At 39.4% G+C, this 14,169-nt stretch overlaps 1 protein-coding gene across 1 annotated transcript in view; it reads left to right on the plus strand.

Moving 5' to 3' along the window:
* tenm1 (teneurin transmembrane protein 1) overlaps positions 1-14,169 on the plus strand; it is a 189,024-nt gene that overhangs the window by 58,974 nt on the left and 115,881 nt on the right. The window contains exon 5 of the mRNA XM_063499046.1: positions 6,659-6,897. Within this exon, the coding sequence (XP_063355116.1) occupies positions 6,659-6,897 (239 nt within the window). The remainder of the gene's footprint in view (positions 1-6,658; positions 6,898-14,169) is intronic.

A 14,169-nucleotide genomic window follows, 5' to 3' on the forward strand; every position in this document is an offset into this window, starting at 1 on the left:
AAATCCTCTTTTCAGGAACACATTGTAATTTCACTTTCAGCTTTAGTACTCCGAGAAATTTTTTTTCTGCCAAAATGCTCGGAGACAAGCCACTGGAAGTCAGTCCCATCAAACAGAATTAAGCATACGCTTGCCGCATAGGTATTAATTGATCAGAGAATTATTTAGGAGATCCTCATTTGTGGGGCTGCTTTCGAGAAGAAGGAGAAGCAAGGTGGAAAAGAATATGTTTGCATGTGTAATGAGCGGCTGGGCGCGGGATTCTGGTATATTATGCGCGAGGATGAGATTGGCAGGCTGCCACACCAGAAGAAGAGATTTTAATAAGTTATGCATTAGGCCATAATTAGATCTTACCTCATTTAAAGGGAAGGAAGAATAAAATTAGATTCAGTGACAATTTAAATTAATCATTGGCTAGACATGAGTATCAATGTAAAGGCTTGTCAGGAGTGCATTGTAATTACATTACTTATCGGTGAGCGTGTGAGCGCGCGTTAAATGAAAACTCACCACAAACAAAAAAATTCGGATCGTTCAAACAATATTTGATAAGCTCAAAGAACTTTTCTCCCAAAGTGAGATGTTATTATAAAAACACAATTTCCGCAGTGACTCAGTATATTAGATGGTGACTTCTTTTTTTTTTTGTAGGAATACATTTCGCGCGTTTGGGACTTTCTAGTCAAATATGTTTTATTTGATAGTGCGCTATTAGTTCTGAACCATAAAATGTAATCATATTCATAGTCAATAGAATAGTGTCCCTGCGTAACATAATTCAGATAATATTGGCTCTTTTCTATCTAGTTTTTGAAGAGAGAGCCCACAAAAAAAGATCCAACTCTTCACTGCTTAACTGTTTTGAGTTTGGATTTAATATTCACGCGCCCTCCCTCCTCTCTCACATTCTCAGATACACTGCTAATCTAATGATTTCATATTTCTGCTTTTACCCTGGCAGCGCTATCGGCTCGATCTCCAGATTAAAGATTAATCAAGTATTTACAAACTTGACACGGGGGCTTATGCTGACAGAATTCTAAGTGATGCTGTGACCTTAATAAAAATGGCAAAACATGGATAACATCTCTTGTTGTCAAGTGTGCTTCCATTTTCCTCGACTTGCGCACTTGATGAATCAGTATTCAAATGTATTGACATTGCATCAGCTGAGATTAAGATTGTTTGAAGTGTGCATAGATTTTCCTTTTCAGCTGCGCATCCGTTATGTTTCTGGAGAGGCCAGCTTGTGTAAGTGGAGGCTTGCGGATATGGATATTCAATCTATCTGACTGGCTCTAGCTGTGGGTGTGTTAAGGGGTACAAATGTTGGGACTGTAATAAATTGACTTGTGCCCTGCCTTCTCTCCTTCCTCTTATTGATAGGATGTGAGTGTATGTAAGTCACACGCTGTGGGTGTGCACCAACACTGTGAAATCAGCTTCTGCATCGCACACACCGCACATTGCCATGCACCTGTGAAGAAAGTCCTCCACCTACACAGGCAGACACACACACAAAGACACACACTTATCCAGGTAGAGACAGCCCCTGGGCCTAGACTCCGACCTCCTGGAGAGCGGGAACTCTCATTTTCTTCCTGTCTCGGGGGAAATCTGCCCTCTGATATGAATTCAGAGCTTCCTGGGCGTCGCCCCTAGATATTGTCTGAGAAGATCAAAGGCGGGGGAGCCAGGAAGAACAGTGAAGCATTTTAAAAGCACCGCACAAGAAGAATAGAGTTCCACTTGCGTTGACAAATGCAATTTCTTCAGCCGGATTCTGATCCCTTTCGCTCTAATCCACCTTCGGCGGAGCAATAAAAGCGCCGTGGTCTTCTCGACCCGTGTGTTGGCCTCGAAAGTGTGAAAATGCTGTATTTGACATCTTTTTTGTGCATGTTTGTCTTGCGCGCCATTCTTTGAGCCGAGCTATGTGTCTCTCTCTATTTGTGTGGCTGTGTGTTTCTCGGGTTTATCTCTGGCCTTTCAGAGTTGAACTGCCATTGACCCGTAGGTGTGTAGCTGCTCTGTGCGCAGTCTCCTGTGTCCTCAATCTAGCTCACAGCCTTCAGCAGATGCTGGATGAGAAAGGAAAGGAGGCAGACAGTGAAGGATGGATGTCATCTGTCAGGCACTGGGCCGCGTTGGAGACATACAGAGAGAGAAACACAAAACAGACATGGGTTTAAGATGACTGAGGCAATGCTCCCTCACATGCTGCACACAAAACATAAATAACATAAGTTTACTGACAATATAAATATAAAAAACAATATATAAATACAATTTATTGACATGTGTTTGTGTGACACGTGTGTACTATTTAATATATATGTTATCCCGCTGTTTTTCCCATGTTGGTGAGGATTAACTTTGCAACTAACCAATCACTTGTTGTGATGTCATAGCTTTGCAATGTGGAGAAAAAAAACGATATGTAAAACTGTCTTCTGGAATATGTTGGGCATTTCAAGTATTTTCTTTATGTAGTTATACAATGTAATAAATTAAATTATCAAGTTAGGTTTACAAATTTGGTTTTCTCTTAATAGTTAAGCCATATTCCTGCCTTATTCTATTAAGTACTTAGCTAATTAGCTACAAATTTAGCATTAGCCATATTCTTTGCTAATGCTAACAGCTCAGTTAGCATTAGCAAAGAATATGGCTAAACTATTAAGACACAGCACACATTTTCCATAAAAATCGATGTGTGGACTGAACATTATTAGTTATTTACAGCCTATTTGTGTATGTATATGTATTATACATACACAAATATATGTATATGTAATAAACAAATTTCCCACGTGTGGGACTAATAAAGGTTATCTGTTATCTTATCTTATATCGATAGATACCTGAGGGTTGTAAATATACTCATCTAAAGCAGTAGAATATCATATTAGTTATTTACATATAATAAAATGTACATCAGAAGCAATCATCCAAGGAGTAATATGTGGAATTAGGCAATAAATCAATAACAGGAGAATACAAACATTAATTGAACTTGAAAAAAAAATGCAATCTAAGGCCAATGTAAGTCCTAGAGAAAAATCCATTAAAAATCTTGCACTGGGGTTCCACTTGTCCTTTTTCTTGACTGCTTTGATGCTGCAACAGCTGTGGCCACAGATTTGACGTTTGGCCGGTCGTATGTCCTCCCATCTGTCCCTTTGTTATGAACACAATATCTATTGGAGGTACTCACAAGAATTTCTTTGAGTCTGGCACAAATGCTCACCAAGTACTCAAGGCTGAACTGACTGTGTTTTGAGAGATCAATAGTCAAGGTCACCATCAACTCACATCCAGCATGTCCTCTTGAATGCGAACACCTGGAAGACATATGTTGTTCTCCTGTTTTACTTTTCAATAAAGCTTATAGTTCTCAGTTGAAATTCAAAGTCCTTCATGGAGAAGTCCACTGTCGCCCCAGCTTTCTTGTTTTTAAGTAAAATGCGCCTGCAGGGCAGGATAACAGTTAAATGGATAAAGGAGATGGATGTAGTTTAGCCATGTATGAGGACAGCGTTAGAGTCTGGAGTCCAGCGATGTTGTCAGTCTGCTGTCTGGCACCACTTTAATGGCCTGTCTTGTGAGGTCCCTTTAGAGACTGGTGTCCTGCCGGCAGCCTGTGACCTCGCACCTTTTACTGCATGGACAGAATAACACTCTGGCGAACTGCACATATCCCCCAACATATCGCACCAACAGCCAATATTAACCCCTGGAGAGCACACAGTAATCTGGAGCAATAATGCTGTCTGTGAATTGCAGGAGCTCAGAGATATTTTCTTGTTGTTTTCTTTGTTTGCTTGGAAAAACACACACACAGTGCAGAGAATAAGACAATGACTCATAGCTGTTTTCTCCTTCTGATGCTGTCTCATAGCCATCCTTTGTTTCCCACCACCAGCAGTCTTTGTTCATTTTTTTTGATAGGATCCGGTATGGCCAGATCAAGCTGGAATCGCTTATAATTGCTTTACCCAGATCTACTTTTCCACGTTGCATAATTTCTATTCCCTGCTTCTCATCTGACACCATCCAACCTTCGCCCCCCATTATCCAAACACAATATAGATGAAATGCTACTTAGATTAATTGCCCCGCAGCTTAGTTTCCTATCGTCAGCGGCAATCTAACACACTCTTTTTCATAATGAGAATAAACCTCATCGTCATTTAACGAATACAGCCATATGACTTAAGTAGTCGCTTTGATGAGTCAAAAAAGGAATAGGTAAGTCATTGATCCTTGGCTGCCGGGGCTGTTTCATTCTCTTTCATATCAGTGCTGCTCTGCATTACAGTAGTGGCTCATAATGTTGCACCAGAGAGAGATACTTGGTCATATATGCCCTTTTTCAGCCTGTCAGCCTATACTTTATCTATAATGTGTTACAGGTGTATTACATAGCTGTTTCTTGCATGCAGTACGTCCCAATACTGTCCGTTGTCTGACTTGTTATAATGCAGTAACTTTGAATAATGTATGTGGTATACATTTGCCACAAAAATTGCCTGCTTTCCAGAACACATTATAAATTACAAGTAGAATCCTAGCGCTCAGGGACTTCCTCAGACTACTCTTCTTCCTTGGATTTGGTTCCTGTATTAATTTTTGATGATGCTTTTCTTGGAAGTTTAACAGATTCCTTAGATTACAGGCACACAAATGCAGGCAAACATGTAAGATATTAACAGTTTAGGTGAATTACTTTCGCACAGCACTAAGTGCTTATTCGGGACAGGTTCAAAAAAGGACTGAGTGTTCATGCATTGGCAAAGTGGAACAGTCTGTCCTCTTTGTGATATGTGAAACCCGAGTCTGTATTCATCATTCAAAAAATAGTGGGAGAGGGGGTCTCTTCTAAAGTCCCCCACCTTGGGGGCTCTTTAAATGAGCTTCAGTCAGGCGTGCATCAGTGTGAGACTGAAATCCACCGAGTACAGATTTGCATGAATAGAATCAGAATATGATACTGGATACCTGAGAAAAATGATGTGTGCGCTGTGCTAATTGGTGAAGCGTTGTAGCACTGTCCTAGATAGGCCTGCATGGTTACTGTGATTGTTTCCAACTGTGTACTGTAATCTGCTTTAGAAAAGCACCAGCAGCGGTCCCAGAGGTAGGAGTTACTTTGCAGAGTGCCGAATGCAGAACAGCTCCTCGCTTGTAAGATTAGGGCAGCAATTAATAGGCCGCTTGCTTAACCTGTCGCCTTGAAGACCAACGGTCCAGTCATAGCTTAACCGTAGCTCTGCTTAACAGAACTTTCAAGCTTTCTCCACTTGAATAGGTGATGTGTGGAGTACTCTAATTGGGGTGAAAAATACAGTATTTAAAGGCTACATGTTATAATAGTTTCAACAAGTTCATTCAGAATGTGTCTTAAAGTTTCAACTGAGAAAAATCCAGATTTTCTTTTCTTTTACTATCAGTATGCTGTAGATCTCTGGCTTTACCCCATTCAAAACAGGCTGTTTGAGTTTCTGTAGCTTTAAATGCACTACACTCTTCATTCAATGGCAGAGAGGAGCAGCAGAGCGTATATAGGTGACCACATGACAGATCAGCAAGTCTTGTTTCAAATTATACAAGATCAGGATTTTAACAGGGGACTGGCAACGGTTTGGAAGTGTAACATCTAGGCTTAGCTTCTTCCCTCATCTGATAACAGAAAAATATATATCTGAAAAAAGCCTTACTGGAAAATTAGCTTTATTAATAGATTATATTTGAAATCAGAGGGTGGGAGAAATGCAAAGAGATGGATGGTCTGAAATGAGCCTGTAGCTAGCACAAAAAGATAATTGTACAGTTTTCAGATTGGTATTACATGGTAATGTCAGCCATATTAGACACAACATGTAAATAGTAAATGGCCTGTATTTGTATAGCGCTTTACTTAGTCCCTAAGGACCCCAAAGCGCTTTACACTACATTCAGTCATCCACCCATTCACACACTGGTGATGGCAAGCTACATTGTAGCCACAGCTGCCCTGGGGCGCACTGACAGAGGCGAGCACTAAACATGTATGTTTGTTTGATGTTGTTGGATGTTGTCATTGTAAATAAAAAGAAATGATGATCCTTTAGTTCTGTATGTATGAATCCATCCAGGCTTCTTAATCTTTCTCAGCTATTTGCGATAAAATAAATGGTCATTTGGTTTCACTAGTTTTGGCATTTTGTGTCATTTTCAGTAATTATCAAATTGTTGTACTTTATCAAATGCAAAAAAAAAATCCTCTAATAAAAAAGGACCCAAAAACCAAACTTGTCAAAAAAAACTTTTTTTTTAACAAGTAAAAATTCTGGTTTTGAACCAACTACCAGAGCCAATGTTAGCTTAATTAGCTGGCTACAGTTGATTAAAATGAGTAATAGCTGTCAGGTCAACTGCCATAATTAGCAGTTCCTGGCGAAAAATAAAAAGCATGATTTGTTTGCTTCTGGCTGGGGCCTAAAAGCCATTTTTTCCATGAACAAAAAAAATTTAGAATTTAGAGTAGTAAGGTCCCGCTGTTATAACTGAAAATTGCACATGAGAGAGCGAGAAAGCATAGCAACAGTAACTGAGGAAGGTAACGGTAAACGGCATTTTGCAATAACACCTTTTATGTATGTTTCTCCTGCAGACACTTCCTGTTCAAGCAGGGGTCTGGTTCATCAGCTCTGCTGTCAGGGGCGGGGCAGGGATACCCCCTGACCTCTGGGACCGTGTACTCCCCTCCACCTCGGCCTCTGCCGCGCAGCAGCGTGACCAGACCACTGTTTACCTTCAACAAGCCTCACCGCTGCTGCAACTGGAAGTGCACAGCCTTGTCCGCGTCACTCCTCACTCTCACCCTGGCCCTGCTGCTCACTTACGTCATCGGTGAGTTGCCGTCACGCACCGAGCCCGTCTCATGAATGAGAAGCACGAGGGGTTTCGCCTTCATTTGTTCTGAGTTTAGCGGAAAATTTACATTCTGAAAAGGGATTGTTAGAGGAGTTGGAAAATTGTGGGACTTGCCAAGAGAGTACCTAATTAATTCATAAAAGGAAGCAATAAAAATACAGAAGCAAACTGTAGCCTTCTAACAGGGAACCTTACGCATGCACAATGTTTCTGTATTCAAAGGGTAATATAAATATAGGAACTTAAATAAAAGGAAAGAAAAAAAGAAAGGGCGATCGATATGGAATCAAAGCAGGCCTGCTGAAATTTTTGCTCTTACTTTGAAGCAGTATTGCATTGTCTTCACTCCAAAGGATATTCTAAATTGTAAATTAGCTGTTCTGGACCAAAGCTCACAAAACTAATATTTGAGGAATCCACACATGCAGTGACTTATTTGATGTTTTTCACACAGTCTCTCTCACACACTCACACATACACACAGCTACACAAAGTTGCACAACCTTATTAAACTTCTCCCTTGGTGATTTTATTATATTAATCAATCCAGGTTTGTCTAAGCTTTGCACCTAATTGCCTGCACCTTTTCTTCTTTTTTTTACTGTTTACATATTTGTCGATTTTTTTTCCCCTTTAATGATTAATTCATTTGATTTTTCATTCGCTAAAAGCAAAGACTTCCTATTTAACCCCCACATTTTATTTCGGATTAATCACAACTTTGTAAATGTCATTACTGCACTTTGTTTTGGTTATTTTTCATCCCTTTTGTTTTGTATCGTTTTCACTAATAAACCAAGATAACCTAAAATTAATAAGCTCAACACCGGCTGCAGAACTATTGCCTGCATTTTAGTATGCTGCACAAAGTACTAGTTCACAGATTTAACATATAAACTGTGCCTATATGTCCCCTCAAGACCATTAAGGTCTGCTCCTCAATCACCCCTGATCATCCTGCGATTGAAGCTTATTTCAAAAGGAGCTTGTGTCTTTGATGCTGTTGCATCAAAACTCCCCAATGACCTCAGACATGAACATGAACTGTGACTGTTTTTAAGTCTAAGCTGAAGGCATTGCTTTTCTGTCAAGCTTATGGAAACTGTTGATTGGTTGCTGTTGGACTGTTTCATGTAAACATTGTGAATGTGTTTAGCATACATTTTTTGGGAATCTGTTTATTCGGTTTAAGTTTTAGTGTAAAAGTGCAACTTTTTGGTTTTAAATGTGCTACAAAAATAACATTTACTTACTTACTTACACATGAAATATTAAATACGGTGTGCTATTATAGATTAAACTAGACAACAGCAAGAGTTAAGCTATAAGTAGCAATAAGCAACAACCTATTTGAAATAACTATTAATATAAAAGTTCTTACATTTTGTCTTCTTGCATAAAATTTTATATTTTAGTATCATCTTAAATTAGTTAAATTACATAAATTGTATTATTGTTCAGCACCCGAAAACATGGCTGATTGCATTTCATCAAGTCTTCTGTTAGTTACGAAGGAAATAATGCGACTCTACTCTGCACTACCTTGTGAAAATTAATGTTTGCCAAATAAAAGTTCAACAGTAATTGCATCTGTGTGACGCTAAATGGAAATGCGGGATCAGACTCAGTTCTGGAGAGGAATAAAAGTTGGAGAATTTAATAAATCAATAATCAACTTAGACGGGAAGGTGTAAAAATAGTGAAGTTAATAATTGAATTGTATTGTCACCGCAGGGCGTTTATTGGTCATACCTTTAATTGTAACGGAGTGCTGTTAAACTGCAGTTTTGTTAATTTTCCTTGTGCAAAGGATCTAAATGTTCTCATGAAAGCAGATCAAGTTCAGTTTTTATGACTGAAGCTATCTTTGCAGTAATTAGAGTCTTAAAAACTGGAAAGTTGTTGAGTAGCTCTGTGGTCTGGAAGATCATTAGCAGAGTTTGTCAAAGTCAAATACCAAATTTAATCATCGATCCCCTCCAATTGCTTCATCTCCCTGCTCAGCCTTAACCTTGGCCGGGCCCTCGACCGCAGCACATCGGCTCCCCTCCGCTGCCCCAAGTGCAGATATCCCAACCCTCCACCCAGCTAGTTCATTTCCCTCCTGTGGTGGTGCTCAAGGTCACGCTGGAGCAAGGCGGGGGGTTTGCATTAATCACACACACACACGCACACACACATCACAGACAGACATCACACATACACAAGCGAATCCATGCAGATTAATCCCCAGGCTGAACCATGCTATTCCATTAATGTCCCAGCCCCGGTAATTAGTGCATTAGTGAGGAGTGTGAGTGATGACTCGGAGACGACATCACCTTTTAATTGGTGTCATGCTCCGCTCCTGTTTGGCAGTGATTGATCTCCGTGTTGACGTCACCATAGCAACCGCACCAAGACGTATGGGATGTAAGCACAGATGATATGTTAGCCTGTAAATCAAAGGCATTCAAATTGCAAGATTAAAGTGGTCATGGACTTAATGTCTTTGTCTAGGGGGAGAGGTTGAGACACAGGCCACAGGATGATTAGGTTCTCTCATTACATAATGATTCAGTAATTTTAATGAATTAATTAACAGCCACTGACAGGAAGAGGGGAAGAAAAAAATGTCCCAGTGCACTTTCTCATCTTCATCGAAATGCTCGCCATGCTGACTTTTGCCCGTTTATTGATTTCAAATCGCTTCTTCTCATTATCATAATATAATCCAGAATGAAATGAGTTCACTCTGCTTTGAAAATGCAGTCATGTTTGTCTTTAGTTTTGCTTTTCACATTATGATCAGTGCCTGCCGTATCCAGTGTCCAGTTGTCAGACTTATGTTATATCTATTTATTAGTTTTACATGTTGAACATGTTTCTCAGCCAAATTATTTTTACCTTTTTCACCCACTAAATGCTGAAACTATTTCTGACAGCCAACAGAAACAATGTGGATAACTGATGAGTCATTTAGGTGAACTGAAGTCAAGCGAGATGTCAAACATAGTAACAGTTCAGCTTCTCAACGTGGACAATTTGTTGCTTTTCTTCCGGTTTTATGTAGGTTGACTTGAAAAACTAACATTTACTACATATTTTGCTTTATTTTTCCAATTCATTCATTTATTTGTTTTGGCTCTTCAAACCTTTTGCGGATTAATAAGAAGGTAGATTCATGGATGCCCCACATACTTTTTCTTTTCCTTATCCTGCAATAGGTAAAATGTTGTGTGTATATCTTCTGCGGTTTTATTCCGCAGACACTGCTGATTATTTGCAGGATATGAACATGACATATTCCTTTACAGTCGTGCCAAGCTGGAGCCTAACATTTCAGAGCGTTGGAGATGGTTCCTCCCCTCGGTGGAAATCGTTTTAACGCAGCTGTCAGTTTTGGCTCAATCTTCGTCTTTTTTTCATGACTCTCGGCCAAACTTTACACTGCTTTCCACAGTGCTTCCGCGTGTAACTAAGCTTGTAACTGATCCCGCGTGCTCTGTGAGGACGCGGAGTGGACGAGCGGTTTAACGGTCAGCGCCGTCCTGGCAGCGGTTTCTTAACAACTGGGAAGCCTTTCCTGACACCCTTCGAAAACCATCGTCTTTATTGTCTCTAAAGCTCTGTGTGTAAGTTATGTGACTTTGTTTATTAATTTGAAGCAAAGTAACCCACCAAATAATGAAGCAATAATATTGTATTTCAAATTAAGAATTCCAATTAGCACAACAATAGGACGATGCATGATTGCGGAGATAATGCTGTGCCTAAGTGATTGCGGTGTGTGCCCCCTGTTGTGATTAGCTAAGGCAGCCATCCTCTCTTTCTTTACTGCCCTCTCTCCTCTCCTCCCATACCCCCTGGTGTTGCAGGGGCTGCGAATAGCTTTGTTAATTTGTTTATCCCCCAACGCGCCCCTCCCTCCCCAAGTCATAGCTTGTTATTAAGCACAACACGGCCATCAGATATGAGAGGCAGGCATTATGATAGTGAAAGGGGCATTTAAGGAGAGATAGAGGACAGATTAAGATTGCATCTGTAATCTTGAAGAATATTGCTACTGACAACACTACCCGTAACTCATTTTTCTATTTTGAGCCTCATTTAAGCCTGCGTTAAAAAAAAAAGAAGAAGAAGGAAAAAAACTACCTACCATTGCTTTATCATGCTGTCAGAAAAAGCTAATTAGAGTATTTTCTGCATTAATGAATGTCTTGCTGTTTTAAATGGTTACAATCCTCAGTTGCTCAATCAAATATGAGAGAGGGTGGGATGTTTCACTTGTGAATGATAATCATCTCTATGGCAACAGGGAGAAGCTTCTGATTCAGGTGAAATGAACAAGTCAGCAGCACCCTGCAATCAAATAATCACCTTCAAATCACATTTGGTCCCACAGACACACACACACACACGCATGCATGCACAAAGACACAGCGTGCACTTTCAGCTATGATCGTCTTTGTGGTTCTGCTGTGCAATATGTGTCGCTTTGGGGGGGCTTTTGGTTCCATAAAGAGCCAAATGACTTGTTAGTGGCTTTAAGTTTATTACATTCATGTCTTTTTTTTCCTTTGCGCAAATCTACTTTCACAGTTTGATGGCAAATCCGAGCATCTGCCCTTAAACGTTACATATTAATCAGAGAGGTCAAACACAGTGCAGTTTCCAACTGTGCTTAAAAGAAAAAACATGTGTTTATTAGAGCTAATGATTATTTCCATTAAGATAAAGCCACAGATTATTGTCTTAATTTGATTTTCCAGAGCCTAGGGTGATGCCTTCCAGTGAATGGCTTTTTCCAAATCTCCAAATATATTCTGCTCACAGGAATAAAAGGCAAAGTAGCACACCAGTCTCGGAGGCTGGAACAAGCAAATGTTTGGCAGCTGTGCTTGAAAAATTCTCATGATTAATCAGTTCTCCGTTGTCAGCTCCAATGTTTATGTACACGGTGCTGAAATTGTTTTTCACTTCAGTTAAAGTTGACAACAAAATGAACTGATAACATTTTTTTTTTGTAACGATTAATGAAATTCATGTTTTGGTTTCGTATTCCTAAATGTGATAAATTGGTGATTTAAATCATTTTTCTGTTGCACAAAACAAGCAATTTCACACTCTAGACACTCTGATAAATCAATTACTATCAGAAAATCAACAGATACATTTATAAAAAATTTTTTAAAGTATCTTCATTTTATGTATAATATAACACATGGTATGTTTGACAGCTTCAAACTGAGGCAGGGTTTTTAGGTTCTTCACTCTCAATGTGGATTTCTCCTCTAAACGTCCTAGCAGGCCTGTCTGTCTCAAAGCTCCGAGCTGATTACAGCTTATCATAAATGAAGTGCTTGTTCTAGTCTGTGTTGTTGACCTCCCTGGCTTCCAAGTTGGGCAACTGCAAATGTGATTTGAGGAGAACATTATGCAACAAAAACAGTGGAGGAAATTGACTTGATGTACAGTCCTTTGCAAAAGTCTCAAGCCACTCCTCATTTCTTTACCTGCCCATTTTCAGAGCAATGTTGTTGTTTTTTTTGTTTTTGTTATTCTATGCAAACACTGACCCACGAATCATTAAAGCATAAAAAACTAAATCAAGGGATGAACCACTGCTGTGTCTACATTTAACAGACAGATAGACTTTGTTAGGAGCAGACTGACATAAAATCCCCTTTTTTTCCCCCAGGATAACACAGTGTCGCAGGCATAAAACAATTTTTTTGCACCAACAAGTTGATTCCCAGAGAGCTATTAGATGAAAACTTTGGCATGGTGTGCAGTGCGTCCTTAAAAAACTGAGGAAACCAGACAAGTGGAGGACAAAAGACGACGTGGCCAACCTAAAGGGCTATCTTGAGCAAACGAACAGTGTGTGAAAGTCATGTCCTTAAGAAACAGGGGAAAAAAATCCAGCAAAGACCTGACAGAGGAGCTGAAAGATGCATCTGGCCCTTCAGTTGATCCATCTACTGTTCAGTGAAGCCTCATCAGTAATGGTCTCAGTGGCAGGGTTGTTGTGAAGAAGCTGTTCTTGAGGAAGGGAAACAGGGAGAAAAGGCTGTTGTAGCCAAATTACACAAGAACTGGACTGAAAATCAGTGTCTGATGGAGTCATAAATCCAGATTTTACTTTATTTAGTTGTCAATTTGTATGGAAAAGGTCAGGAGAGAGTTACAGCAGCGAGTGTCTACAGCCATCTGTAAAACACAGTGGAGGCTGTGTCATTATTTGGGGCTGAATTTCAGTCAGTTGTGTTGAGGTTTGAGTTATGAACACAGAAACTATAGTCAGATTTTGATCCATCACACAATACCATCTGGAGACCATTGCAATGGGAATAGGAACGCTATCAGTGATGGATTGGCCTCCCCAGATCCCAGACCTCAACAGTATTAAAGCAGTGTGGGATCATCTTGACAGAGAATGTAGCAAAATGCATCTGACATCCAAAAAAGAGCTTTGAATATTATTCAGTAAGCCTCCATTTATCAATATTATCATTTTCCTGGCTGTTTCCTGTCAAAAATCGTTTAAAAACAGATAAAAGACACAAATCTGCATTCGTATTATTCTAATTCTTTGTTCATAGCAATTAACTCCAAATTGTAGATATATGCAGATCATAGTTCATAAACTGAAATGAAATCAAAGCTAGAATTAGTCAAAAAAGTGTAATGTGTTGTCTGCTGCTGTTTTTATATACAATGCCTAAAAATGTAGCAGCTGATGTTACAATCAAGGCGTAAGAATTTTTACTCTTTAAGCTGCTTCACCTGCTTTCACAGTGTGACAGAAGACGTTAGGGTAGAGACACTGGCTTTGCAGATACCCACTGCTGTCACGATTGCTGAGCTAATGTGAGCCAAACAAAGAGCATCTACTCTCTATGAATGAATTACAAATCATGTCTGAGATCATTAACCAATAATCTAATATCTAGCTTATCTAGGAAGACTAAGAAAAATCTTCTTACAAAACAAACAGATCTCCATTACAGTTTCCAGCCTATCTGATACAAACCCCACCCACCTACCAGTGGGGCTTGTTATATATATTTTTAAAACACATAAATCCATATCGATGTTTAACTCCAAAAAGTGAAACGTTTGACAAACACAGATTTGTTTGTATCAAAATGACTCATTTAGTACAAATGTTGTAACAGACATTTAAAAGAAGTGACTATTAATTATAAATCATTCATAATTTTTTATGAACATTCATCACTCCTGTGTTCCAGTAGCACATTGTGT

Source organism: Pelmatolapia mariae, linkage group LG2 (assembly GCF_036321145.2).
Source record: "Pelmatolapia mariae isolate MD_Pm_ZW linkage group LG2, Pm_UMD_F_2, whole genome shotgun sequence".
Taxonomy (NCBI): Eukaryota; Metazoa; Chordata; class Actinopteri; order Cichliformes; family Cichlidae; genus Pelmatolapia; species Pelmatolapia mariae.